At 58.2% G+C, this 26369-nt stretch overlaps 2 protein-coding genes across 5 annotated transcripts; one reads left to right on the top strand and one right to left on the bottom strand.

Moving 5' to 3' along the window:
• Window positions 1–4: 4 nt before the first annotated feature.
• SRRD (SRR1 domain containing) lies at window positions 5–7248 on the top strand. Its single transcript, XM_008274612.5, has 7 exons — window positions 5–194; window positions 1834–1874; window positions 3304–3551; window positions 3645–3743; window positions 4913–5067; window positions 5478–5523; window positions 5790–7248. Exons 1-7 carry the CDS (start codon window positions 34–36, stop codon window positions 6000–6002), a joined length of 963 nt encoding a protein of 320 aa, XP_008272834.4. The 5' UTR covers window positions 5–33; the 3' UTR covers window positions 6003–7248.
• TFIP11 (tuftelin interacting protein 11) lies at window positions 5444–21631 on the bottom strand. Of its 4 annotated transcripts, none has more exons than XM_070065681.2 (13): window positions 21496–21631; window positions 19451–19668; window positions 15874–16027; window positions 15469–15625; window positions 13839–13966; window positions 12464–12616; window positions 10637–11164; window positions 10421–10527; window positions 9622–9790; window positions 8953–9196; window positions 8381–8523; window positions 7912–8077; window positions 5444–6645 (listed from the first exon to the last, which is right to left on the bottom strand). In XM_070065681.2, exons 2-13 carry the CDS (start codon window positions 19657–19659, stop codon window positions 6290–6292), a joined length of 2514 nt encoding a protein of 837 aa, XP_069921782.1. In that variant the 5' UTR covers window positions 19660–19668; window positions 21496–21631; the 3' UTR covers window positions 5444–6289.
• Between the last annotated feature and the right edge of the window lie 4738 nt (window positions 21632–26369).

Consider the following 26369-nt stretch of genomic DNA (forward strand, 5'->3'; position numbering starts at 1 on the left):
CGCCGCGCCGCGCCGCGATGGCGTCACAGGTTCATGGCGGCGGTGGACGAGTGGGAGACTGCGGCTCCGCGGAGGAGGCGCTCAGGCGCGCGGCGACCGCGGGCACGGGCGGTGGCGGCGGCGGCGGCCGGGAGTCCCGAGGCGGGGCTCGAGGCAGACCCTGGAGTCGTGCTTCGTCGCCTCCGGGAGGCTGAGTGAGTGGGAGGCCGGCCCTGGTTCTGATGATCCCCGCGTGCGGGGGCACCGCCGCACCTCCGTCTTCCTCTCCGTAAAGCAGGGCCGCACTGCGCGCCCTGTAAGCGGTGCTGGGGGGCGGGGTTCCCCCGGGGCACGGAGCGCGTGGCGTGGCGGGGCCGGGGCGGAGTACGCGCTCAGCAAAGACGGCCATTCCTGGTGCTGTGGGTGCGATGGCTTGGACTTGGGCAGGTGGTAGACCCCGCGCCTCTGCCGTCTGCTTTGTGAGCCTGGGGTACAAATAGCAGTCACCTAGGATTATTTGGGGGGCCTGTGAGCTTTCTTGTGGAGAGGGAGAAATAGAGGTCTTCCACCCGCTGGTTCATTCCCCAAATGGCCACAATGGCCAGGGCCCTGCCAGGGGGCAGCCAGGAGCTTCTTCTGGGTCTCTCACGCGAGTGTGGAGGTCCAGGCATTTGGGCCATCTTCTTCTGCTTTCCTGGCTGCATTAGCAGGGAGCTGGATCGAAAGTGGAGCAGCTGGGACTCGAACCGGCGTCCATATGGGAAGTCCGCACTGCAGGTGGTGGCTTTATGTGCTACCCCAGGGCGTGGGCCCCTGTTGTTTAGGGTTACTACTTTTGTTTGCAGTCTTGCAGCTCTAGTTAGCCTTTCTGCATCTCAGCCTCTGAAGGGCCATCAGAAAGGAGAGCAAATAGGCTGCTTCTGTGTGCTCCTCTCCTCTGGAATCAGGGGCGAGAGGCAGTGGGGACCCAGAAGTTACCTCTGAATAGCAGGTGGCGGCCTGAGAAAGAAACAGCAGGACTAAGATGTTGGAGGGTGCCTGTGAGAGTGTCTGTGTATTTGGGGAAGGGGGGGCTTGGAGAACTCTGAAGTCGCTTCTCCTAACCCTTGACCTTGGACCTCTTTCCCCAACGTCCACATCATCTCCCAGGAGCTCCCTGCTTCTCCTGGCGCCCCTGAGTGTGGTGTGGTCGACCCACCGCGAGGACAGAGGGGCCTGGCACTGGACGGGCTGACCAGAGCGCTCCTTTGCCCTCCGTGGGGGATGTGGGGGCAGCCTTCGGGCAGATTTTTACTCTTCCCTTCTGTTCCCTATGGCCTTCCGGCCTACTAAATACTGTCCCTGGCTTGAGGCGTGTCCGTCCGTCCAAATCCCATTCCCTTTAAGTCCACCGTTGATGTTGTTTTGCTCCGGCAGTTTGGAAAGCAGTTGACTAGAAAGCAAGCCCAGGTGCTTGGCGTTGGTGTCTTGGACTCTGCCGCTTTGCACTGTGGCCTCACGCCGAGTGGTGACCGTTTAACCTCCCCTCCCCCCAACCCTTGTGCTAGATGGGATTCTCCCCCCCATTTCAGCGCTGAGGCAGTTATGGCTCTGAGAGCCGAGTCTGAGCCCGCAGCCGTCCACTGAGCTGCATCCCTGTGTGCGCTGGGGACCAAGGATACGGAACAGGCCGAGACCTGACCCTGGTGATCAGGGTCGCTGTCCAGGAGGCCTCCCTGAGCCCAGCAGCATGTGCTCTGGCTCTGGCGTGTTCACCGACTCTGTTTGTAGCTTGCTGGGCTTGGGGGGCCTGGCACGGTCGGGGAGGTGAGCCTTGTAAAGGCTGGGAGACCACCGCAGTTTTTCTCTCCGCAGGGGAGACCTGCTCCTCTCGGACTTCTGGAGTTCAGCACTAGGTGAGTCCCCCCTGCCGTGGGGAGGGCCGGAGGACTGGGGAGAGCCCTGAAAGGGAACAAGGGAGGACTCCGATTCCCCCGAGAGGCATTTTGCTTCCCAGAATGGTGTAGGTGCCGGGTTCCAGTTCTGCCTGCCGCCTCACAGCTGACACCCACTTCCTTACCTGTGACATAGGGGATAACATGCATATCCTGCAGTGCCATTCTGAGAACTAAGTGCCTGTCTAGTGCTTAAAACTGTGCTGCCTGCTGCCTAGCAGGAGACCTTAGTGTCATCGTTACTGAACCTTAACATCCCTCTGCTCTGTGTCCTCGATGTTACAGCTGTAGACAGTTCTAGTCTCTCCCGACTGTGTGGCCTTGTAGTTATACAGGGAGTGACTAGACCATAGCTATCTTCATTGGTGAATGTTTACGTTTTGCCTTTATCCTTGATCATTACACCTAACTTCACAATGAACACCTTCCGTGTAAGGTGTTTACCAAATAGAGGGTGACTTTAGGATATATTCCTGGCACCAGAATTCAGTGAGAGGTGGTAGCCAGCGTGCTCTCCATTGTCAGCTTCTCCAGAAAGCTTTTGGTAGCAAGGACCTCAAGAGCCAATTCCTTCGTGGATCAGTTTCTAGCAGGAGTGGGTGTCTTACTTAACAATCTGTCTGCTGATCTGATAAGTGGCCTTTTTGTATGGCATGCGATTTTTCAACTAAATTAATGACCAGTGTGAAAAAGGCAGACAGTAGCCTTTTCTTTGAGCTTTTTATAATTAAATACTCCTATTCCTTTTTTTTTTTTTTAAAGGTCTTTGTTTACTTGAAAGGGAGAGTTAGAGAGAAAGAAAAAGGGGTATTGCTGGTTCACTCCCCAAATGGCTGCAACAGGCAGGATTGGGCCAGGCCAAAGTCAGGAGCCTGGAACTCCATCCCTGTCTCCCATGTGGGTGCAGGGGCCCGAGGACTCGGCCATCCTCCGCTGCTTTCCTAGGTGCGTTACCAGGGAGCTGGATCGGAAGTGGAGCAGCCAGGACTGGAACCCGCGCTTGAAACATTGCAGGCAGCAGCTTACCCACTGTGCTGCACCAGTCCCTCCCACTCCCGTTCATAGTGATTTTGAGAGCTCTCCTCCATTGTTTGTTGTAATAAAAAGCAGGTGTTTCACTGAGGGCCCACCTTTACCCTACATCAGAGTGGCTTCCCATTCAAGTTCAGATGGAAGCCTGTTTTGTTTAGCTGGAAGCCTTCTTTGGGTTTGAGGCCGTGGGAGCCCTTCTGTTTGTGGTGGGTGTGGCGGCACGGCCCAGGACATGCGGCCGTGAGGCCAGCAGAGTGGAGGCCCCTGACCTCATGTTCCCTTTCTCACGGGGTCTCGGGACTTGGGTGTGGGGTGACTTGCGCACGCCCTCTGACCCCATCTGGGGCTGCTCTTCCAGACACTGTCAACAGGTGTCTTACAAAACATCGGGAGCAACTGGAGGCCCCGGTGGGGTCTCTCTCTGGAGCCCTGGGAAGGCTGCATCTGGCTGAGTCAGCCGTGGCCCCTGGCTCTGCGCCGGCAGACGCGGTGGCCCCTGGAGCCTGCCAGCTCAAGTGTGTGTGCTACGGCCTCGGCAGCTTTGCCACGTGTGTCGTAGCGAGAAACCAGCTAGCGTTTTTGCTCCTCCTCCTGGAAAAGTGCCAGGTAAAGTTTCGGATTCATCCTCACCCTCACGCCCCTGGTCTCACCCTGAGCGCGCACAGACGCTTGCACTGAACTAGTCGTCTTCCCTTTCAGATCCCCAGAAGTCACTGCTGGGTGTATGACCCTCTGTTCAGCCCACTTGAAATTGCAGTTCTGAACCGCCTCGGTGTGGCTGTTCTGAGCGAGAACGAGGTGCGTGTTTCCGGGAAGTGGAAGGGGAGGGCCAGGCAAACGCTGACCACGCTGGACCCTGGCTCTGCCCGTGGAGGGGCTGGCTTGGAAATGGTGGACACTCCTCGCCACTGCTTGCCTGCCCTTCCCCGTGCTGTGCTCTGTGGCTCGTCCAATACCTCCGTGTTGGCGTGTGTTGGGCTCATCAGGAAAACGTGAATTTCACACACACAGTGTGACCCTGGTCCAGTCAGGAACAAAAGGGATGGGACAGGCTTTCCCCCTGGACTGGAGCACCCACAGCTCCCGGCCGTGATGTGGACAAAGCCCCTGCGTCCCCCAGATAGCTGGGATTTGCTGTTTGAACCCTGCAGCTCACAAGCACAGGGCTGCAGCCGCTTCAAACACACCTGTGCATTTTGTTTTGTGTTATTTGGGGACTATAGGACGTTCCCAACCTTCATCAGACTGCTGAGTAAGCGACCATGCGATGAGGTCCAGCCGAGAGAGGCCCCACTCCCCGGTAGTGGCCAGCTCCAAAAAGTCTGTAGCTTCGCTCAGGTCAGCTTTGCCTGTGCTTGCTCTGTGCCAGACAGGGAACTTCTGGGAGACCAAGAGAAACTCAGTCCCTGTCTTCAGGGGCCCCATGGTCCCATCAGAGCATGTGGCCTGTTAACCACAGATGATGGATGTCAGTCAAGTGGCACCGCGTCCCCGGAGCTGCGGCAGGGGTCCTGGTCTGAGCTGGGATCTGCAGGCCCGCCAGGGATCTGCCCAGGCTGCAGGATCAGGCCTGTGCGCCCCTTGGGCAGAGCCAGCGCTGGCTCCGCCCCTGGCAGTCTAATCTAAGCAAAGCTGCCAGGGAGAGAGGCGGCCAGGGGCAGGCAGGTGCCTACCAGAAAAGAGCCTGCTGTTCCCTGCCCAGGGGTTTGCCTGCAGACCCGTGATTCTTGGGAGGGGGTGACTGCCCCCCGGGGGACAGCTGAAGGGGCCGCACTTTGACGGGGCTCTGCAATGACGAAGTGGGCAGGATTCCAAATGCCATACGTGGGGACCACGACTGCCTTACCCAACTGTGGGATCTCCACACGCCTCTGAGGTCCGTGTAGAGATCACAGCCCTGGGCAGTGGGTGTCTTCTGTCCCTCCTCTCCCCCGCGTGCTGTTCACACCTGCCGCTGCTGTGCCCAGGAAGGAAAGCGGAGTGTTGCTGGCGAGCCCACCCTCTTCTACATGGTGCACTGTGGGACGGCCTTGTACAACAACCTCTTGTGGAGGAACTGGTCTGTGGACGCGCTTTCCAAGATGCTCATCATCGGCAACAGCTTCACGGGGCTGCAGGAAAGGTGAGCCCAAGGCCGGGCCCAGGGCGACACCTGCATCCCCCCAGACAGCCCCCAGCGGCCTGCTTCTCCGTGTGCGTTCCCCACTCAGGCATGCTTCTCCGCAGGGGCCTGGGGAGGAGGCCATCCAGAGAGGTCAGCAGGCTCTAACCAGTATCACCTCCCTGCCCTTATGCACACAAGTGTTTCTAAAGACGGGGGAAGGTAGCCGCTGCTGCCTAGGGCCCCACACCCTGTGTCCGAGTCACTCCCGTCTCAGCGAGGCGGGCAGGACACAGGGCTCGCTGGTTGGCCTCTCTCACGTCCCCAGTGGTTCTCTAACGTCTTACTACACTGAAGGCATCCAGTGTCCCGTGTCTGATGTCAAACAGGACCACTCTTCCACCTGGTAATCAGGGCTCCTTTATTTGCAGGTTGTTGACAAGGACCCTGCAGAAGAGCTACTCCTACATTGCGAAGGTATCTGTCTGAACACAGACAAGGGAGTGACATGTCACTGCTGTCACCGTGCTGGCAGCTCCCTCCCTCATCCGGGGGTTCTGCTGACCATCCCTGCCCCTCAGGGGCACCGTCCAGCACGTCCACTGGCCTAGGGGTTTCCCCATTCATTGCACAAAAACATTCCAATCAGATTCCTTGTTTCGTAAGACTTAAAATGGAATGGAAGCCAGAGCAGTGGGGCGTGACCGTGACCATTCAGTTTGTGTGTTCCAATGTTTGCCCAGGTCCTGAAGGGACTGGAGGAGCTGGAGTTCGCCCAGACGGCCCAGTACGTGGACACCTTTAACGACACTGCTGTCCACTGGTTCCCTGTGCAGAAGCTACAGCAGCTCTCCACGGAGGTCTGGACGTTCCGGGAAGAACCCGAGTATCAGGACTGCGAGGACCTGGAGATCATCAGGAAGGAGAGACGGAAGAGCCCGCAGCCCCTGAGCTGAGCTCCCTGGCAGGCACGCGGTGTGAGCGGAGGCACACGCTGCCAGGGACCACAGGGCTGGCCGCTGTGAAGGGCAGGCCGAGGGCCCCTTTCTTGGCAGCCCAGGAAGCGCCTCCACAGGGCCGTCCGATTTCGAGGACGCATGGCGTTCGAGAGCAGGTGAGGCACATGTGAGGCAGCGTGGCTGTGTCTTCTGTCCTGGAGCCTGGCACAGTGTGCAGCGTCTCCAGTGACTACGGAAGGCACCCTTCCTGGAGCACTCCACTGCCGCTGATGCCTGCACGCCGCCTACTTGGCCATGTCGATCAGGCTCTGCAGTGAGGTGGGCACCCAGGTCTTCTCGCCCTGCACGAAGACCACCCCGCGGTCGATGTAGATCACGATGCGGCCGAAGGTGTAGAGCTGCTTCCCCTCGTGCCGCTTCCCGATGACGGGCATGAAGACGATGTTGTGCTCCTCGGCCTTGGTCTCGATGAGGTCCTTAAAGTTCATGGGCACCGAGCTGGCAGCCGCGCCGATGCCCCGCTGGGCCATGTTCTCGGCCTCACGGCGCTCCTGCATGGCCTCGTACTGGAAGTCCTTCCTCCGCTCCGTGTGGGTGAGGTAGGCGATGTTCTCCCGTGCGCCTGGCTGCATGTAGGCGCCTGTGGGGAGGGGAAGGCGGTCAGGACCTGACACCCTGGCCTCGGGGTGCCACAGCGCCTGTGACTCACAAGGGCACTGAAGCACCCTCACAGAGGAGATACGCAGCTTGGGGCTGGGGGCAGCGGTTTACAGACAGCTGGCCGTCGTCATGTAAGACTGTTTGCCAATATCAAAGAACCAGAGATTATGGGCTGTCCTGAGTAAAAATGGGCTTTAGCCTTTCAGGGCTGGAAACCTTGGCAGTCATTAGCCGGGAACCCATTCCCATCTTCCTTTGTAGTTTCCATTCTGCACTGCCAAACATGCACCACCGTCCAAGACCCTGAAAACCCTGGCCCACTTCAACCCTCTCCTGCAGGGCTCTGCCTTGGGAGAATGTCACATGTGCTGGGGCAGCAGAGACATGGGTGTTTAGGGGGTAAGGCGGGACCACAATGCCAAGTGCTGGGGGGGGGCACCGACAGGGAGCAGTCCTGGGAACATGGGCAGGGCATCTGGGGAAGTTCCTGGAGAGCACGGAAATGGACACAGCCCTTGGCGGCCTGGGGAGGCGCAAGAAGTGTGGACGCGTGGCTGCCTCATTAAACAGTGTATTTACGTAACCTACAGCTCCACGTGTCTGCATGTAATAAGCTAGAGGTAAAGACACGGCAGGCCCAGCTGCCACCCTCGAGCTGGGCGACCCTGCACAGCTCTGGCCTCACTGAGCGTATGTGTGAAACAGACTCGTGTCCCAGTACACTGCTGGGAGTTGGTGAGCTGGCTTTGAGATGTCAGCTCCTAAATGTGGGCCTGCACACCTCCTTCACCTGGAATCTAACACAGGACCGACCTAGAACCAGGGAGCTCTGCCAGATGCCAAAGCCACACTGACTCCTACCCCCTGCTGAGCACCCTGCACAAACTTGAGCTCACCGAAGCCCCACTGTAACCAATCAAGTAGTCTACTGTTACCAGTAATGACCATGGGACTGAGACGAAGTGAAGCTCCCACCAAGCGTCAGCCTGTCTGTCCCAGGCCCTGCCCAGGACTGGCTGGGAGAGAGGGCCTGTCAGGGGCTTACACCGCCCTGAGTCAGACCCACATGGTCCTGGTCCTGCTCGTCTCCATTCAGGGAGACGCCCCTCCTGGTCTCGGTGGGGGTGGGCAGTGTCTGCAGGAGGGAACAGTGACCTGGGGTTCAGGCAGCCTACGGGACCAGAACACCAGGTGTGCGCCATCTGTGCGCTCAGAAACCTGCACGGGGCCAGGAGCCTTCGCTTACCAACGTTCGAGGACACTGCCCTGTTCATGATGTCAAGGGCTTCGTTGAATTTGTCCTTGACGGACGGATGCGCCAGCACCTGGTCTGAGAACATGGACTTCCAGCCCAGGTACCACTTGGTGATCTCCTCGTAATTTGGGCTGTTACTGAGCCAGGAGCACAGCACCTGCCGAGAACAAACAGGAAACTTAGATCCACAGAGGCAAACGAATGGGGCAGAATTACCAAGCGGGCCGCTGGTTCTGATGGGATCCTGGCCCTGTGAGCTGTGGGAGCCGAACAGCCTGGAACGTGAGAGTGTGGCTGGGGAAGTCAAACTGGCAGCTCCGTGTCCTGGCCACCATGTCCATCCCCCTGGGGGGCCACAGTCCCCACGGAGCTGCTGAGAGCAGCAGCCACGACTCAGCCCATGGTGCCCTCAGCCAGGCCTGCATGGAAAGGAAGCGCCGGCCCCGGCCCGAGCACACACCTGCAGCCACTTGGGGAAGAAGTGCTTCTCGAGGAGCCCCACGAGGCTGGAGACGGAGATCATGCCCTCCCAGTCGATCACCCAGTAGAAGGCATCCATGTGCTGCTGGTGGGGGTTGATGACCAACTCGCCCAGACACATTCCTGCAAGAGACAGCCTGGCTCGGAGGGGGCTCGGCTCCTGCGAGGCCGCAGCAGCCACGGTGAATCCCCGCCAAGCTGCCCGGCCGACCGTTCCCAAAGATCACTTTGAAGCCTTGATGTAACAATTCTTAAAAGGCATCTTCTTCTCTAACCCAGAACAAACTCATATTTAGCATGAAATCCCACAAAAGCTTGAGAACACCGACAGCCCAGCCAAGGCCAGTGCTCGGGAAGTGCACAGGGCACCCCGAGTCCAGCACCGCCCCTGCAGACACGGCAGAGGACCCCGCGAGGTTACGTTCGGCCCCTGCACACACGGCACGGTTCTCACAGCGAGAAATTACATGTGCTACGCATTTCCACGCACTCAGAGGCCAGGGCAGCAAAGCCACCGGATACACAGAGAAGGCGTGTGGCCCGTGTCCTCACCCAGCTTGGGCACTATGTTCTTGACCATGAAGGCCTCCCAGGAGCCGGGGGTGAAGACGTCCTTCCAGGGCTGCAGGATGAGCTTGGCGGAGGAGTCGCTGGGGTGCCACTTCTGCAGCGCGCTGGACAGCTTGCTGCGGATGGGCGAATAGAGCGGCTCCAGCCGGGCCTGCATGAGCGGCAGCCACGGGTGGATCCAGGAGTGGATGGGGACGGTGTCCGTCAGTGGGTTCCAGTTCTCCACCTGCGGATGAGTGGGGAGACGCGCTTCAGAGAGTGTGGGGCGGCTGTCTGACACCCGGCGGACTTAAAGGCAAGCGCTGGTCCTGGGGGAGGAGGCCTGGCACTCTCCTGGCCAAGGGCCAAAGCCTTCTGCATGTGGATGGAGGACATGGTCTCATGGGCAACTCTGTTTCCCCACAGACGCTGACCCAAACACGGCCATGCATCTGTGATAAATCTGACAATGGCACAGTTCTAACTGTGCAGAATGGGCAGAAAGCACTGCCCCGGGGCAGGGGGTGTGGGGGCAAAGCGGAGAAGAGGGCGGGGCTGACAGCACGGGACGACAGCCACGCCGGCAGGGCCTGCTCAGTCCAGACGTCCCCGTGGTGCCGAGGTAACGAGCAGAAATGCTGGCCAGCCCCCTGGGCACCGGCGAGGGCCCACCTCCTTCTGCAGCTTGGGGAAGATGAGCTGGTCCAGGATGTTGTCCAGGACCCACGCGGGGATGATGTGCACCCAGCTGTCCAGGAAGTCCACCATCGGGTCACAGTTCCGCGGCTGCCACTGGTTGACGATGTTTCGGACAAAAGGCATCCAGACCTCCCATATCAACCTGTGGGGAGAGGCAGGGGCGGGCGGTGAAGTGCTCAGGACACTCGTCACCGCCCGCCCCCAAGAGAAGGGAGAAGACCCAGCAGGGAAAGCCGTTAGCCCCAGGAAACCGCGCTGGTCAGCCGGGCCCGCCTCTGGGCGTGCTCTGGCTGTCTGCACCTGCTCATGTCCTCGGGGATGTTCGCCGCCAGGCAGGGCAGCTTCAGGACCACAGGGCCCCTGCAGGCCACTTTCCCCCCAGAGTCCCCCCACAGCTGACGTCTGTCTCCGGGTCACAGCTTAAATGTCGCCTCTCTGGGGGAGGGGCTGGCCCCTGCTCCTCTCCGTCACTGTGAACAGTAAGCACCCTATGTCTGCACTTTCCCATCTGTCCTCTGCCCTGTGCACTGTACTGCAGACGGGGGCTGCTCCTGAGTGTGCCCAGCACCTGGCACACGCGTTGACCCAAAGCCAGCTGAATCCGTCGATGCTCCTGGGCCTCCCCCGGGCCCAGGGGCCAGCAGCAGGAGCGTGGAGCCCCACCCGCAGTACCTGTGGAAGGCTTCTCCTGAGAGGTCCTGCCCCCCCCCCCCCGCCCCGGGCCCTGGGTCCAGGGGCCAGCAGCAGGAGGGCCGAGCCCCGCCCGCAGTACCTGTGGAAGGCGTCCGCCGAGAGGTCCTGCCCGCCGTGGGACAGGAGCTGGTCATTCTCCAGGAGGCTTTTCCACTTGGAGATGATCTCGGTTCCGTACGTGCAGTCCTAGGAGGAAGGAGCAGCTGAGGGGCAGGGCCAAGCAGCCCCGGGCCCTCGGCCCAGCCTCCCCCGACGAGGGCGAGGGCGGGCAAGGCTGGGCTCCACGGCGACTCACCTTGAGGGGGTCCCAGTCCTTGAAGTAGTCCTTCATGAGCGGGTAGACGATGGCCACGGCGAGGTCCACGCGGTCGGACATCCTGTACTCCTCGTAGTACTTGTCCTGCAGGGTCTGGAAGACGCGGGCGCACTCGTCCAGCGTGAGCGGGTTGCTGCAGGCCGGCTGCAGGCGCCGTGCGCACTGCTCCACCAGCTCCAGCACCTTGCTGAGGTTGGCGATGGCGCGCTCCTCGTGCTCCAGCACCTCGGCCATCTTGTCGAGCTCGTGCGACAGGTTCACCACCATGTCCCGCTCGTACTGCAGCTGCCGGTCGTTCTGGATGATCTCCTGCTCCGTGAGCTCGATCAGCAGCTGCAGGTTGTGCTCCAGCTCGGGCAGCGCGAAGCCGGGGGCCTTGGCCTCCTTGCCCGGCACGGGCGGCGGCTGGGCCTGCAGGGGCAGCCCCTCGTCGGGCACGCTGTGCTTGTGGCTGATCTGGCTGTAGCTGTAGTAGACCTTCTGCTCCCGGCCCGTCATGTCTATGACCTGGGGGAACGGGGGGAGGCAGAGGGGCGTGGGTCAGCAGGTGGCTAAGCCTGGCCGAGAGTGAGAGCCACGCCACTCGGCAGAGCCGCAGCGGGCAGTGTTTGATAAAGTGGGGTCCGCGCAGTACTAGACTGAGGAGACTCAGGGACAAAACAAACGACGCAGCAAGCGGTTTAGGCTGCATCCCTTAGAACAAGCTGGACAGAGGATTCTTGGGAAAGCTGAGGAAACTTCAATGGGAACTGAGGACCAGTGATGCAAAAGTGATCTGACTGGAAAAGCAGAGGCTGTACTGTGTACACACCAGGCCCTGATGGCAGCAGGCAGTAAAACATCTCACTCTGCTGAAACACACTCGTGCGCATGGAAGCATCGAGAAACATGGACAGGGACGTGCGGTAAGGAGCTAGCACCTGCTCACGTTAGGTCAGGAACTCCCTGCGGCGGTTCAACTGCTACCTGGGACACCCTCATCTCCTAGAGTGTCTGAGTTCAAGTCCAGGTTCTGATTCTAATTCTAGCTTCCAGCTAATGCACACCCTGGGGAAGCACTGGGTGTGACGGGGGCGTGACCTGGGTCACCACCTCTGTGTGTTGGGGGTGTGACCTGGGTCACCACCGCTTTATGTGATGGGGGCATGACGTGGGTGACCACCACTGTGTGTTGGGGGCATGACCTGGGTCACCACCACTGTGTGTTGGGGGCGTGACCTGGGTCACCACCGCTGTATGTGATGGGGGCATGACGTGGGTGACCACCACTGTGTGTGATGGGGCCGTGACCAAGGTCACCACCACTGTGTGTGAGGGGGCCGTGACCAAGGTCACCACCACTGTGTGTGATGGGGCCGTGACCAAGGTCACCACCACTGTGACGGGGGCGTGACCTGGGTCACCTCTACTATGTGTGACGGGGGCGTGACCTGGGTCACCCCACTGTGTGTGATGGGAGTGTGACCAAGGTCACCACCACTGTGTGTGATGGGAGTGTGACCAAGGTCACCACCACTGTGTATGACGAGGATGTGACCTGGGTCACCACTGCTGTGATGGGGATGTGACCAAGGTCATCACCCCTTGCCGTGAGGAACAACTGACGGAGTGTAACTGGATGATCATACTAAACCTAGAGTAACGAGAGCAGCGTGGCACTGTCATGGGCCACAGTAGGAGCGCTGCCCTCTCCACGCACGAGGCCCTGAAGCCCCCAGGAAGCTCAGGGATAGGCAGTGAGGGGCGGCCTCTGGGCTGTGGGACTGCTTTCTGTGGTTCCTGAACCCGATGTCCGGAGCCCCGTACCTTGACCTGCGAAATCTCCTTCTGGGGAGCACTGAGTTTCTTGCTGACCCTGCCCTTGGCCTTCAGCTCTTCCACCGTCTTATAGGAGTATTTGGGCTTCTTCTTGCTTCCGCTGGGGTCTTTCCTCCACTGGCTCAGCTCCTTCTGAAACTCCTAAACCCCAGGGAAACCACTGGTCACACAGGAAACAGCACTTCCCACAGCCTGTGGGACGAAGACCACTGACACCACAGGGCAGCCTCTCACGTTCACCCCAACTCCACACCAAGGCTGTGACGCTGCAGCCACCCAGCCTCTTACAGACAATGAGGCTCGGAAGGCGGGGCAGCAGCCCCGTGCTGCTGGGAGATCCAGAGATAAGGCCACCCCGCTGGGCATCACTGTGGGCAGGCTCTGCTGGTGTGAAACTGAGCGCGTGCGAAACTCAGAAATGCAACAGGAAGGACTTCAGGAGTACCCCAAGCCTCGGTTCTGATTAAAATGATAAACAAGTCTCAAGGTGAGGATCCACTTGACACTCGGGTGTATAAAACCCCTCTGCAGGGAGATCTGAAGAGAAGTGAGGAAGCAAGCCGGCCTGAGGATGGCACGGCGCAGCCCTCAGAAGTTGACGGTGTGGCTGTCCCTCCACTTTTCTCACACTGGTTTACACACATAATTTATTTTCTCAGACACTATCTGGACGTCTGCTGGCTTTGGGGGAATCAGATCAGGCAATCCCAAGCTCGTGTTGTCATGGCAACAAGTGCCTAGCGCCGAACACGAACAGCGGCTTTCCACAAGTTACGTCCTCAGCTGTGTGCCCGAGTCCCCACCACCCCCTACAGCCTGGCACCTGGCTCGTGGCGTGCACGCCCGTCAGCTCTGAAGCCTGAGAGCCCGACTCAGACCTGTCACTTCCACACTGTCCAGCGTGTCCTTGCTCACGAGGAGGCTGGTGACGACACGAGCGAGGCGCTCCCCTGCGGCGCCTGCCTTCCCGCTCTCTGTGGAGAGCCGCCCCACCCCTTCTGTCAGCAGCACAGCTGCCAGCAGGTGGCTCCTCCTGCACTCTGGGTGAAACCCAAACGCCTCCAACCCCCGCCCCACCCCTCCCTGAGCCACATCTCAGTGGGACTCCTTCCTTCCTGAGATCAGAGATCACTTCCGTCCCAGCCTGTGCCTTACACTTGGGCCACGCCCCTTCCCTGCCCCTCCTGTCACCTCCTCGTCTCCAGCACAGCCTGCATCCCTAAGCACGTGGAGCTGCTGGCTTACTGTGTGTCTCCATCCAACGGGCTCGAAGCCCAGCCCGGACAGCACGAGGCCTGACAGAACGCAGGAGCAGTCGGCCGCCCGCCACGGCACAGGACACCGAGGCCTGCCTTCCACTCACCTCCTCGGCTTCTTCTTCCGAGTCCACCACGGGGAAGTCCTGCAGGGACTGCGTGGTCCGCTCCGAGCCGTAGGCCCCCACGGCTCCCTTGCCCTTCCTCTGTTTGGCTTCGATGGGGTTTATGATGCCTGTCGATTGTCAGAAGACAGAGAGCTCAGACGGCAGCAATTCATGTGAATAAACCACTCGGGGATGTCAAGCAGCCTTGCCCTCAACAGGCAGCACGGTCCCCAGCAAGGAGAGCCCTGCCCTGCCCAGGCCCAGGCCATTGGAAACGTCCAGCACTTATGTGATCACACAACAGCCTGCTGACCTCACGTAACTCATGTCCCAACCAGAGGCTTGCACCGTGGATGGGAGAAAGCACAAATCACTTATCACAGAGAGCGCCGGCACACTCGATTCCCCGCTTCACTCCTCTGGAAGCTTCCATCAGGCAAAGTGCAGGGATTCAGACAACATGTACCCACGGACTCTGAAGTACAGGTGCACTTCATGGAGATGTGGCGTTTATTTATGTGAAAGACAGAGAATGACACATCTTCCATCCACTGGCTTCCTCCCCAGTTGGCTGCGACGGCTAAGACAGGGCCAGGCCAAGGCCAGGAGCCTGAAACTCCACCTGGGTCTCGCACGTGGATGGCAGCAGGGGCCCAGGGACTTGGGTCACCTTTTGCAGCTTTCCCAGGCACATTGGCAGAGAGCTGGGCTGGAAGTGGAGCAGCCAGGACACGTGGGATGCCAGTGTTGCAAGCAGAGGCTTACCCCTGCCCCACAACGGCAGCCCAAGATGCGGCACAAGACGCCGCCCCTGCTGCACTTCTTAGCTGATGTCCCCACACTGAGCTTTTCAGAAACACACTGAAGCCCCAGAAATACTCGTGCAGGTTGTTTCTCTCATAAAAGGATTTAGACAGGATTACAACTTTTCAAAAACTGCTCCCCTCCCTGCTTCCCACCTAGCGCTGGGGAAGTCTCACTCTTCCTCCCGGTCACCAGCCCTGCCTCACTCATGCTCGTGTTCTCAACACAACACAGATTTACGCCAACTACTAAAAAGAGACTGGAATTGGAACCACAGGCTTCACTCTTAATTACACCCTCGGTCACTGCCCGGGGAAAAGTTCTTGCAGGAAGAATCCAACTGCTTACTAGGGTGGTTGTGCAACCCAGGAAATGCGAACGTGCGACAGGGGCTGCGTCACAGTGGGGTGGGCTGTGCACCTGTGCTACAGACTATGTCGCAGTGGGGTGGGCTGCGCACCTGTGCTACAGGCCGCGTTGCAGTGGGGTGGGCTGCAAACCTGTGCTACAGGCTGTGTTGCAGTGGGGCGTCTCAGGGCTGACTCAGCAAACCACTTCAGGCAGAATCCAAGGTTCTAGGCGGATTTTTCAATGCTGGCAACCCATTCACTTTTCAGAAACACGAGTCAGGCCAACACAGAAGGCTGTCTGCACCCTGCACCCCTTCTCCTCCTGCTAGGACGCATGCTGTGTCTAGGGCGAGTTTTGATAAGGAGAGGGCGCTGAGAGCAGCACGCCCTGTGCTGGCGGAGCCGAGGAGAGCCGAGACACAGCAGTGCCCGCCACAGGGCGCGGCCTCGGCGGGCGGGCTGGGGCGGCGCGGTACCTTGTGCGTTCTTCCCGAGGCCCCTGCCGGGCACGTAGCCCATCTTCTGAAGAAGCTTCTGCCCAATCCCTTTCGTGTGCCTTTCCCAGCTGCCGAAGTCCATGAACGACTTGGTTCCTCCTGCAAAGCCTTTCTGGCTGGGCTTAAAATTGCCCCCCTGCAGAGAACAAAGGCCAGAGCTTGACTGCAGGGAAAGGAAGGAGAAAGCGGCAAAGTCCGAGGAAGCCTGGCCCTGGGAAAGCAGCCCGGCAGTTACAGGGCACCGGGGCAGGTGTCTGCGCTGCGCCAGGATGCAGAGACGCGGCGCGCCCACGCCTCACGCACCTGCGGCCACAGAAACCCACGTGACCAGGTCCCCCTGCCAGGAGAGGCCACCGCGGCCCAGCCCCGCGACAGAGACTCTACCGTCTTTAGCTTCTTGGGGCCCAGATCCTTCGGAAGCTCCTCCTGCTTTCCAGGCTTCTCTTCGTCCTCAGAGTCGTCCAGCTCCGCCTCCTCCGCTGCCCCCTTCTTGAGCCCAGCGCTGATGAAGTTGACCGGCGCAGAGTAGTCCCGGGGGCTGTGGGCAGACACCGAGACCAGGGGTGAAGGCTCCTCCACAGCCGCCCTGCCCAGACCCCGGCCTGCGCCAGGAGGTGGCCCCCACGGAACACATCTGAGGAGCAAACGTCTGCCTCAGAAAGTTCATGGCAAGAGGGAATTCAGGGAAAAGTTTATTTTCACACACACACACACACACACACACAAACCCTGAAATGTATGCATAATTTTTATAATATTCATTTTCCATGAATATTTTCAATCTCCTCATGTATCAGAATATCAACACTGCTTGAAAGGATTTATTTATCTGTTTAAAGGCAGAGTTACAGAGAAAGAGACACAGAGGAGAGATCTTCTATCTGCTGGTTCCCTTCCTAGATGGCCCCAACAGCCAAGCCGAAGCCAGGAGTTTCACCTGTATCTCCCACATGGGTGGCCGGGACCCAAGTACTTAGGCCATCTGCTGCTGCTTTCCCAAGCGCATTAGCAGGGAGCTGGATTAGAAGTGCAGCAGCCAGGAGTTGAACTGGCACCCAAATGGGATGCTGGTGTCGCAGGCAGCGGCTTAACCCACTGTACCATAAATGCCGGCCCTAACACTTAACATTTTTTAAACTGACATGTTCAATTCAGATCTATCACTAAAGGGTACACAATGCCAATACAGAGCTATTATAAATTCCCAATATGCAGGGTGGGTGTCTGGTCAGTGGTTAAGATGGCTGCATCCCACACCGGAGAGCTGGGTTTGCTGATCACTCCCAGCTCCAGATTCCACCTTCCTGCTAGTGCAGCTCCTAGAAGGCAACAGTGACCAGAGTTCCTATCCTTTCACCCCACGGGAGACCGGAGTGAGGTCCTCACAGCTGGCCTGTGCCTGGCCCAACTCCTGGTCATTACAGGCACTGGGGAGTGAAGTAGAGGAAGGCAGCTCTCTCTGTGCATCTCTGCCTTGCAAAGAAAAAAAAATTAAAGAAAATTAAGGGTTGTTCTATAAGTAAAAAACTAATCCTATTTTCATTTTACATTAAAAAATTAATTTAGCTCAAAAAGCATTTGTTCCAAATACAATTTTAAGGACAAAATCAAAAGAGTAGAAATTTTGATAAAGTCATAATAAGTGAAATCCAAGGTTATCTGAATGTAAAGTATATTAACAACTATGTTAATCAAGCTCAGAAGCAGTTCATATCCACTATGTGTATATGAGAATGAAAACTAAGAAAGCATAGGAGAGAGCTGTGAGTGAGCTGTGCTCCGTGAGCCCTGAGCTAGAACACCCGGGACAGCTGTGAATGAGCTGTGCTCTGTGAGCCCTGACCTAGAAACCCGGGACAGCTGTGAATGAGCTGTGCTCTGTGAGCCCTGAGCTAGAACCCGGGACAGCTGTGAATGAGCTGTGCTCTGTGAGCCCTGAGCTAGAACACCCAGGACAGCTGTGAATGAGCTGTGCTCCGTGAGCCCTGAGCTACAACACCCGGGACAGCTGTGAATGAGCTGTGCTCCGTGAGCCCTGACCTAGAACACCCGGGACAGCTGTGAATGAGCTGTGCTCCGTGAGCCCCGAGCTACAACACCCGGGACAGCTGTGAATGAGCTGTGCTCCGTGAGCCCCGAGCTACAACACCCGGGACAGCTGTGAATGAGCTGTGCTCCATGAGCCCCGAGCTAGACACCCGGGACAGCTGTGAATGAGCTGTGCTCCGTGAGCCCCGAGCTACAACACCCAGGACAGCTGTGAATGAGCTGTGCTCCGTGAGCCCTGAGCTAGAACACCCGGGACAGCTGTGAATGAGCTGTGCTCCGTGAGCCCCGAGCTACAACACCCAGGACAGCTGTGAATGAGCTGTGCTCCGTGAGCCCTGAGCTAGAACACCCGGGACAGCTGTGAATGAGCTGTGCTCCGTGAGCCCTGAGCTAGAACACCCGGGACAGCTGTGAATGAGCTGTGCTCCGTGAGCCCTGAGCTAGAACACCCGGGACAGCTGTGAATGAGCTGTGCTCCGTGAGCCCTGAGCTAGAACACCCGGGACAGCTGTGAATGAGCTGTGCTCCGTGAGCCCTGAGCTAGAACACCCGGGACAGCTGTGAATGAGCTGTGCTCCGTGAGCCCTGAGCTAGAACACCCGGGACAGCTGTGAATGAGCTGTGCTCCGTGAGCCCTGAGCTAGAACCCGGGACAGCTGTGAATGAGCTGTGCTCTGTGAGCCCTGAGCTAGAACACCTGGGACAGCTGTGAATGAGCTGTGCTCCGTGAGCCCCGACTACTTCCGACCAGCACTCACAGCCGGCCGCTAACCTCTGGTCCCTTCCTCCGTTAGCCTGAAGCTCATTTATTTCCATTGTTTACTTAAAGGAATAGAGTGGGGAGAAAAATCCAAGGAAAACCCCAGGCAATACTACAAAATGGGGTGAGCCCTACAAAACGACCAGCCGCGTCACTCAACATCCCCGGGGCAGTGTGCACCGAGGGACCTTTTCCCTAAAAGACGCAGTATCTGAGTGCCCAGGAGCCCGACCTCCAGTCAGAGAGGTCCAGCTTGCAAAGCTAGCACAGCTTCTGCCTCGGCACGAGACCCCTGGCTTCAGTTCCTTGACCTGTAAGATGGGGTGAGAATGGTTCCTCTCCTCCCAAGACCCGGCTTGTGAAGTCCCCAGAAGCAAGCAGGCAGCGCATGCGGGCTCTAACTGCAGCAGGATGAATTCTTGATCCCGACGCATCTCCACCCAGTCTGAGACCTCCCTACGATGCCAGGAGGCTGAGCTGAACCCCACCCCCGCCCCCGAAGCCTCCTCTGTGAAAAGGCCATGTCGCAATGGGCTGGGACCGCGGGCCACAGCAGGGGTGCAGAGACAGCCCCGTCAGCCACACACTGGTCGAGTAGCTGCAGCCCACACACCCGTGAAGGGGGCTTCTCAAATATAACCCCCCCAACCCTTCTCATACCGTGCTCCCCTTCCTCTCGCTGCTCCAGCCCCCAAACCTTCCTGATCCGTGTGGGTCTCCTGCAGCCCCCGCCAAGGGCCTCTGCGTGCTCACACCTCTCCCACCACCCCGCAGCCTAGGGTCACTTGTCCAGAAACATCCTCCCTGGCCCCCGGAAGACGTCAAGCACCCTTCCAGGCTTCTGTGCTCTCCTCCATAACCCTAATCCCGGTCCCAGAGTTCAGTGGTCCAGGCCTGTCTCCATGCACTGGAGTCTAGACTCCAGGAAGCCAAGCGCTGGGTCCACAGCACAAGGCCTGGACCACAGGAACTGCTTGGAAGCAGGACTGCCGGTGAAACAGTGAACGAGCAGCACTCCGGCCTCGGGAGGAAGCTGCTGTCCCAGCCTAGGGACTCCCTCCAGAAGGCCAGGAGAGGCGGCCACCTGTTGGGTCCCCTCCCCACCCCTCCCCTCCATGAGACGAGGGCAAGCTGCCCGGGGCCAGGCAGTACCGTTTGCCTCCGAAGCTGGGCCTCTCGTCGTCCGAGTCGTGCTCCGCCCACACTCCGTAGGTGGCCTCCTCCTTGGTCTGCCAGTGGCGCTGCCGGTTGGGGTTGAACTCGTTCTGCAGATCCCAGTCGGTGATCTCGAAGTTCTCCCGCTCATCGTCGTCGTCATCCACACGGCCTTCGCCATCCCGATACAGGTGGGACAGCGACATGGCCCGTCACTGAAGGGACAGAAAGGGCACGGCGTCTGCTAGGTCCTGGGGGCAGCAGGAAGATTCTCGCTGCCCCCAGAGCTTCCTCCAAATTCCAAGTCCGTCAGGACCAGTGTTACCAGTCAATGAAGCAGAAACTGGAGGTGTGGGTTAGAAAGCGGTCGGCCCTAACACGGGTGAAACAGGAGACAAGTTCCAGGGCCATGCGACTCAAGGTCACTCCCTGCCCTCACCAATGCCATAAACACGGCACACATGTACACATGCACGGATACACGCATGGACATGCAAACACACCTCCCGGCCTTCCACGCATCACTGCCTCAGAAACTGGGCGGACCTCTTCTGGGGTCCCAGATGCCACTATTTTTTAATGTAACTGTTTGGGAAAGAGGTATCGCTCCACCCCTGGCCGTCCCAGGGGGACTCCCTCGCCCCTCCCAGTATGCTTTCTGAAACATCACTTGACAAGACTCAGAGACGCCTGCTCTTCCAAAACACGGATCTCTTCCTTCGAGCCGGAAGGCTGCAGGAATTACGATTACATAACTCAGTAAGGTATCTGTGGGTCAGAACAGGGAACCCACTTCTGGGAGGTGGAGCTGTCTAAACTTGAAATCGACAGCTGTCGCGGCCCTGAGTGTGGGGAGCAATTCGGACTATACTGTTACTGGAATTAAGATTTATTCTATGCATCTGCTCTCCCACAATATGGCGCTGGGAGAGAAGTAAACAGCTTCTACCCAGCTGCCTTTCACCAACTTGACAAGCTGCAGGAGCTGCTCCTGATTGGAGGAGAGCGGCGTGCTCGGCGTGTGGGCAGCCGAGTTGGGATTGGCGGAGGAGGACTATATAGGAGGAGAGAGACGGCATAGTGGTGTGGGTTGGTTGGAGAGTGCGTTGGAGAGTTCGCGGGGAAGTTCGTTACTTCGTTCTTTCTCATTTCTCTCTACTCATTCTTGCTTTGGGAGTTTGCTGTTTACTTATTCTTACTTTACTATAGAAAGGACTTGTAAAAAAAGGGAACAACAAGCGCCCGGTCCGGTGCGGCTCCTCCGCGTGCGGAGGAGCAGCACCTGAGCAGTGCTTTGCAAGGAGGATTCCCTAGGAGGATGCTTAACGCGCACACAGCTCCTCCCCAAGTCCCATCGTTAGGTTCATCACCATCACGACAGCCCTGCTAAGACCGCAGCCCGAGTTCAAATCCCACCTCCGCCAGTCGCACAGCGCCAGGCACGTCGCGCCGCACAGTGAGGGTGGCTGTGGCCTGCGTGTAGCAGGAGCGCCAAGCAGGGACAGGAAGCTCACTGCTTCCACGGGCAGCTCCGACAGCAGGCACGCCGGGGGAGGTGGGGGAGCAGAGGGTCCCCGTGTTCTCGGAGAGCGGGTCCCAGAGACGTGGGATTACAGAATGCCGCCGCTTCCGAGGGCACGGGGCACGATATTCCCAAGAGCAGCGGCGAGTAGGGGTCCTCACCGGGCGCTCAAGCCGGCCGGGGTCAACGTTAAGACCCTTCTTAAAGGTACCGCCGACGCCTCCATGCAGAAAGGTAAGTAAAATGAGGTTCGAAGACGTTAAAAGCAACTTGCCCTGGGGGCGCCCTGCTGGCCGGCCTCACAACCCGAAGCTAGAACTCCAACTTCTGTCTCTCCTGCGTTCTAAGCTTCGCGGAGGCGGCTCCGGTTCCCAACCCCGCGGCCCGAAGTGATCGCCACCGGGACCGCCCCGCGCCGGGCTCCCACATTGCTGCGGGCAAAATGGAATCCCACCCGGGCTTGGCCGAGGCCCGCCTTCCCCGACCCGAGTCCCCCGTCCCGCGGCCCGGCCTCGCTCACGTCTCGGAGGCGGTCCAGCGAACCAAACAGCTTCACACTCCGCGCAAGTAGAACGCCGCTCTGGTGGCCGGACCCCGGATGTGGCTAGGCCGGCGCGCCGGAAATGACGTAGGCCACAGCGGAAGTGGCTCGCCGGTTGCCATGGCAGGGAGGCGCCACAACGGGTTTGGCCCCAGAGGGGCAGGCTGGGTAACCAAAAATGAAGAAGCCGATTGGCAGGGCCGGGAGTAATTGGAAAGTGACTTTTCGGTCGTGTGGGCCTCCCCGTCGCGCCTGCTTCGCCCCGCGACGCCCAGCCTATGGCGACTGGTGTGGCGGGCGCTGAGCCACGTTGGCCTGACAAGCCTCCTCTGCTGTCTGTGATTCTTTTTTTTTTTTTTTTTTTTGACAGGCAGAGTGGATAGTGAGAGAGAGAGACAGAGAGAAAGGTCTTCCTTTTGCCATTGGTTCACCCTCCAATGGCCGCTGTGCTGCGGCCGGGGCACCGCGCTGATCCAAAGCCAGGAGCCAGGTACTTATCCTGGTCTCCCATGGGGTGCAGGGCCCAAGCACTTGGGCCATCCTCCACTGCACTCCCTGGCCACAGCAGAGAGCTGGCCTGGAAGAGGAGCAACTGGGACAGAATCCGGCTCCCCGACCGGGACTAGAACCCGGTGTGCCGGCGCCGCAAGGCGGAGGATTAGCCTAGTGAGCCGTAGCGCCGGCCTTGTCTGTGATTCTAAATCTGCGACATGGGGCTGGGGCACTGGCTCGGAGGACCGCTGTGAGGAGACTGGAGGGAACCAGGGACGTGGCGATCATCGACTGAGAACAGTGAAGTCAGGACCGCGCCGTGACCGGCGCGCCGCGGGGAGCGCATGGCAGGCGGGCACGGATTCCAGAGTCCCCGAGTGTTCTCTCCGGGAACAGTGAGACCAGCTCACTTGCTCACTCATGTGGTTAAAAAGGGCTGAGTGCCTGCACTCGCAAAGGACTCGATGAACAAAAGAGGCGTGACCCGGGCTCCTCCCGGGGGAGCTGTCAGCGGCCGGGGACGCTGCGTGGACCTTGAGGACACACACGTGGGTCTTGGAGCTGCAGCCTTCGCTCTGTAATCTACCCGCTGCCGTGGACCTCGGGCGAGGCGTTGCATCTCTCTAAACCAGGGATGAGAACCTTTTTTCTGCCAAGGGCCATGCAAAATTATCAACAAAATTAGCCTGCTGTAGGTTTATTGAAACAAATAACCTTTTAAAAAATTTTTTGTTTATTTGAAAGGCAGAGTTACAGAGAAGCGGGGAGGCGTTTTCCATCCGCTGATTCACTCCCCAAATGGCCACAACGGCCAGGGCTGGGTCTCCCATGTGGGTGCAGGGGCCCAAGAACTTGAGCCATCTTGCGTGTCTTTCTCAGGTGCATTAGCAGAGAGCTGGATTGGAAATAGCCAGGAAGGAGCCAGGACTCGAACCAGTGCCCATATGGGATGCCGGCACTTCAGGTGGCATCTTACCCAGTACGCCACAGCGCTGGCCGTGGTTTATGGAATTTCCAGTCCCACCTGTGGTTGCCTTGGCAGGGCCAGAGCAAATGATTCCCCGGGCCAGCCGCTCCCCACCCCTGCTGTAAACCTGAGTTCTGTCTGCTGTGAAATGGTTGAGGAGTGAGTGAGCTGAGACATGCTGGTGATGCAGTGTGGCTGGCGCACAGTGGGGCTGAGGAAGCGCCGTCGGTGTCAGCGTGTGGTCTCTCTCCCTCCTGTGTACTCACACGGAAAGACCCAAGAGGCTATTGTCACAGTGTAGAAGGAGCACTATGCCGTGAGTCAAGGCTGGGCTATACCCTTACACAGTCATGAATCAGACACTCCAATGCAGAGTTCTCAGGGGCTTCCTGTTCTCTGCACCACTCGGCTTGTCAGACAGCAGGTGCTCAGGAGAGAAATCAGAGTCGTAGCAGAGGACCAGGTCAGGAGAGGATCTGCCAGACTGTGGGCTCCGCCAGGAAACAAGGAGAAACTGAGCCAGAACCAAATCTAAGGTAGCATGGCCCTCCGTGGCCACGTTATGGGGCTGCAGTGACTTGGATCAGGACAGGTTGGCGCTTGTGGACTTGGGTCACCAAGTGGACCTGGCCAGGTGGCTTTTTCAGAGGGGAGTTGAGTAGATTGTTGTGGGGTGACTCAAGGGTGTAGACCTGCAGCCGCTGTGGTGATGTAGTGGGTAAAGCTACCACCTGGATGCTAGTGTCCCATGTGGGCATCAGTTTGTGTCTCTGCTGCCCCACTTCTGATCCAGCTCCCTGCTAATGTCCTGGGAAAACAGTGGAGGATGGCTCAAGTGCTTGGGCCCCTGCACCCACGTGGGAGACCCGGAAGAAGCTCCTGGCTCCTGGCTTCGGCCTGGCCCATCTCTGGCCTTTGCAGCCATCTGAGAAGTGAACCTGAGAATGGAAGATCCCATCCTCTCTGTCTCTCCTCCTCTCTCTGTAACTCTGATTTTCAAATAAATAAGTTAAAAAAAAAAAGTGCAGACTCCAAGGCAGGCACGTGGCCTGGTGGTTGAGATGCCCACATTCCGTATCAGAGTGCCTGGATTGAATTCCTGGGTCTCCAGTCTTCCAGTCTAAACTGGGGACAAGGACATGGCTCTCAAAGATTTATTTTCCCAACAACGCCAAGAGCTATTGGACATACAGAAAGCTGGAACACTCAGGGTTTATTTTTATTTTTTGGATAGGCAGAGTGGACAATGAGAGAGAGAGAGACAGAGAGAAAGGTCTTCCTTTGCTGTTGGTTCACCCTCCAATGGCTACTGCGGCCGGTGCGCTGCGGCCAGCGCTGCGCTGATCCGAAGCCAGGAGCCAGGTGCTTCCTCCTGGTCTCCCATGGGGTGCAGGGCCCAAGCACTTGGGCCATCCTCCACTGCACTCCCTGGCCACAGCAGAGAGCTGGCCTGGAAGAGGGGCAACTGGGACAGAATCCGGCACCCCGACCGGGACTAGAACCTGGTGTGCCGGCGCCGCAAGGCGGAGGATTAGCCTAGTGAGCCGCGGCGCCGGCCCACACTCAGGGTTTAGTAAATGACTGCGACTGTTTTCATCTCACAGCCCAGTGTCCTATCTCTGTGCTGCATGCCTCGGCGCCTCCAGGACCAGGGGGCTTTCAGGATTTCTGGGCTCAATTACCCAGCCTTTGGAAAAACAAGGAGAAAAGGCAGCAAGTTTTAGATCCAGAGCTTCATATCCACCCTGATCTCCTGTCACTTTCAAGAGGGACCCTTGCTCTGGGACCTGGGGACATCCAGGCCCATGTTGAGATTCCCAGTGAGGTGCTCAGACATGTGGCCATCCCAGCAGGGGTTTCCAAGCAACAGGGCTCCTCCACAGGAGGCAGGCGGGGTGTGTGACACCGATCAGTCCACCCCCCCTCCTTTCACAGCTGCGGAAACAGGGGAGGCCGTGGCGGTGGGGGAGAGTTCAGTGACAGTTGAAGGACGGAGCCAGGCCTGGGACCCAGGACTTCAGACTTCCAGGCTGGTACATTCTTGGCGACACGACGCTTGGGGTCCTAGTCATTTCTGTTGGCTTATTTGAGCTAATAGAGGGAGTGAGTCCTGTGTGTGCAGGGGCACACGGCCTAGTCCTGTGCAGGTATCATCTCTTCCACTCCCCAACCCCCCAGGTAGCCCCTCATCACCACCTGAGTCCACACAGCGTCCAGATCGCCTCCAGATCTGGGAGAACACGTCCTCACTCGGTTACGACTTTAAATAGGCTGGTACCATAGAAACAATCTGTAAGTGACATTTCAAAGCTGGTGTATTTAAAGTCTAGCACATGTACTTTTTCCAGGAGGGTGATATTATACAGGCGCACATGGCTTATTCTTATTTTGAATTTTGTCGCAAAAATATAGATGGCATCCTGATCTTGGCGGAATGATAAGTCCAGATCAGCTGAGATTAGCAACGCTGTCTTCCCTCTAAATGTTCCTTCCAGATGGTTTCTACCCTACTTATCTTTTTTAAAATTCATGGGACTCTTTCCATAGCAAGCTAGGACTGAGGCCTAGCATCACCAGTTAACCCAGCACCCTCAGAAGCACGCAGGTAAGATGGGGACGTGCAGGCTGCAGCGTTCATGCCCGTGCTCATCTCCAAATATTTGATGAGTACCTATGTATTTTTTTTAAAGATTTATTTTATATATTTGAAAGGCAGAGTGATAGAGAAAAGGGAAGAGACAGAGAGAAAGAGATCTTCCATCCACTGGTTCACTCCCCATGTGGCCACAACCACCAGGACCAGGCAGAAGCCAGCAGCTTGGAACTGCATCCGGGTCTTCTCCTTGGGTGGCAGGGGCCCAAGCACTCAGGTCACCCTCCACTGCTTTCTCAGGCACGTGACGCGACTGGATGGGGAGCAGAACAGCTGGCACTTGAAGCAGCACTTCAATATGGATCCCGGAGTCTCAAGTGGTGGCTTAACCTGCATTTGTCCCGGTAGGAGTTTGAGAGTGGCTGACCTGGGCGTGTCTGACTCAGGATCTCTCATGGGGCTGCAGGCATCCCCAGGGCTGACCAGGTGCACGGTCCCATGGCTGGCGAGCTGGTGCTGACGACCCACAGGTCTCAGCTCTTCACCCCAGGGACTTCGCCAGAAGCCAGGCGAGTGTCTTTACCACTTAGCGGCTGGCTTCCTTCACAGTGACCCGAGAGAGCAAGGCCGGAGCCATGGGGTCCTTTATGACCTAGTCTCAGAAGTCACTGCCACTTCTATAGGATCACACTGGTGACATGGTCAGCTCTACCCTGGATCGCCAGATTTAGCAAGTAAATTTCACTGGATGCCTCTCAAATAAATAAATTAAAAATCTGGGGAACAAAAAACCCTCAAGAA

The sequence above is a fragment of the Oryctolagus cuniculus genome, chromosome 21 (genome assembly GCF_051225735.1).
Source record: "Oryctolagus cuniculus isolate XC-2025 breed Fujian yellow rabbit chromosome 21, ASM5122573v1, whole genome shotgun sequence".
Lineage (NCBI taxonomy): Eukaryota > Metazoa > Chordata > Mammalia > Lagomorpha > Leporidae > Oryctolagus > Oryctolagus cuniculus.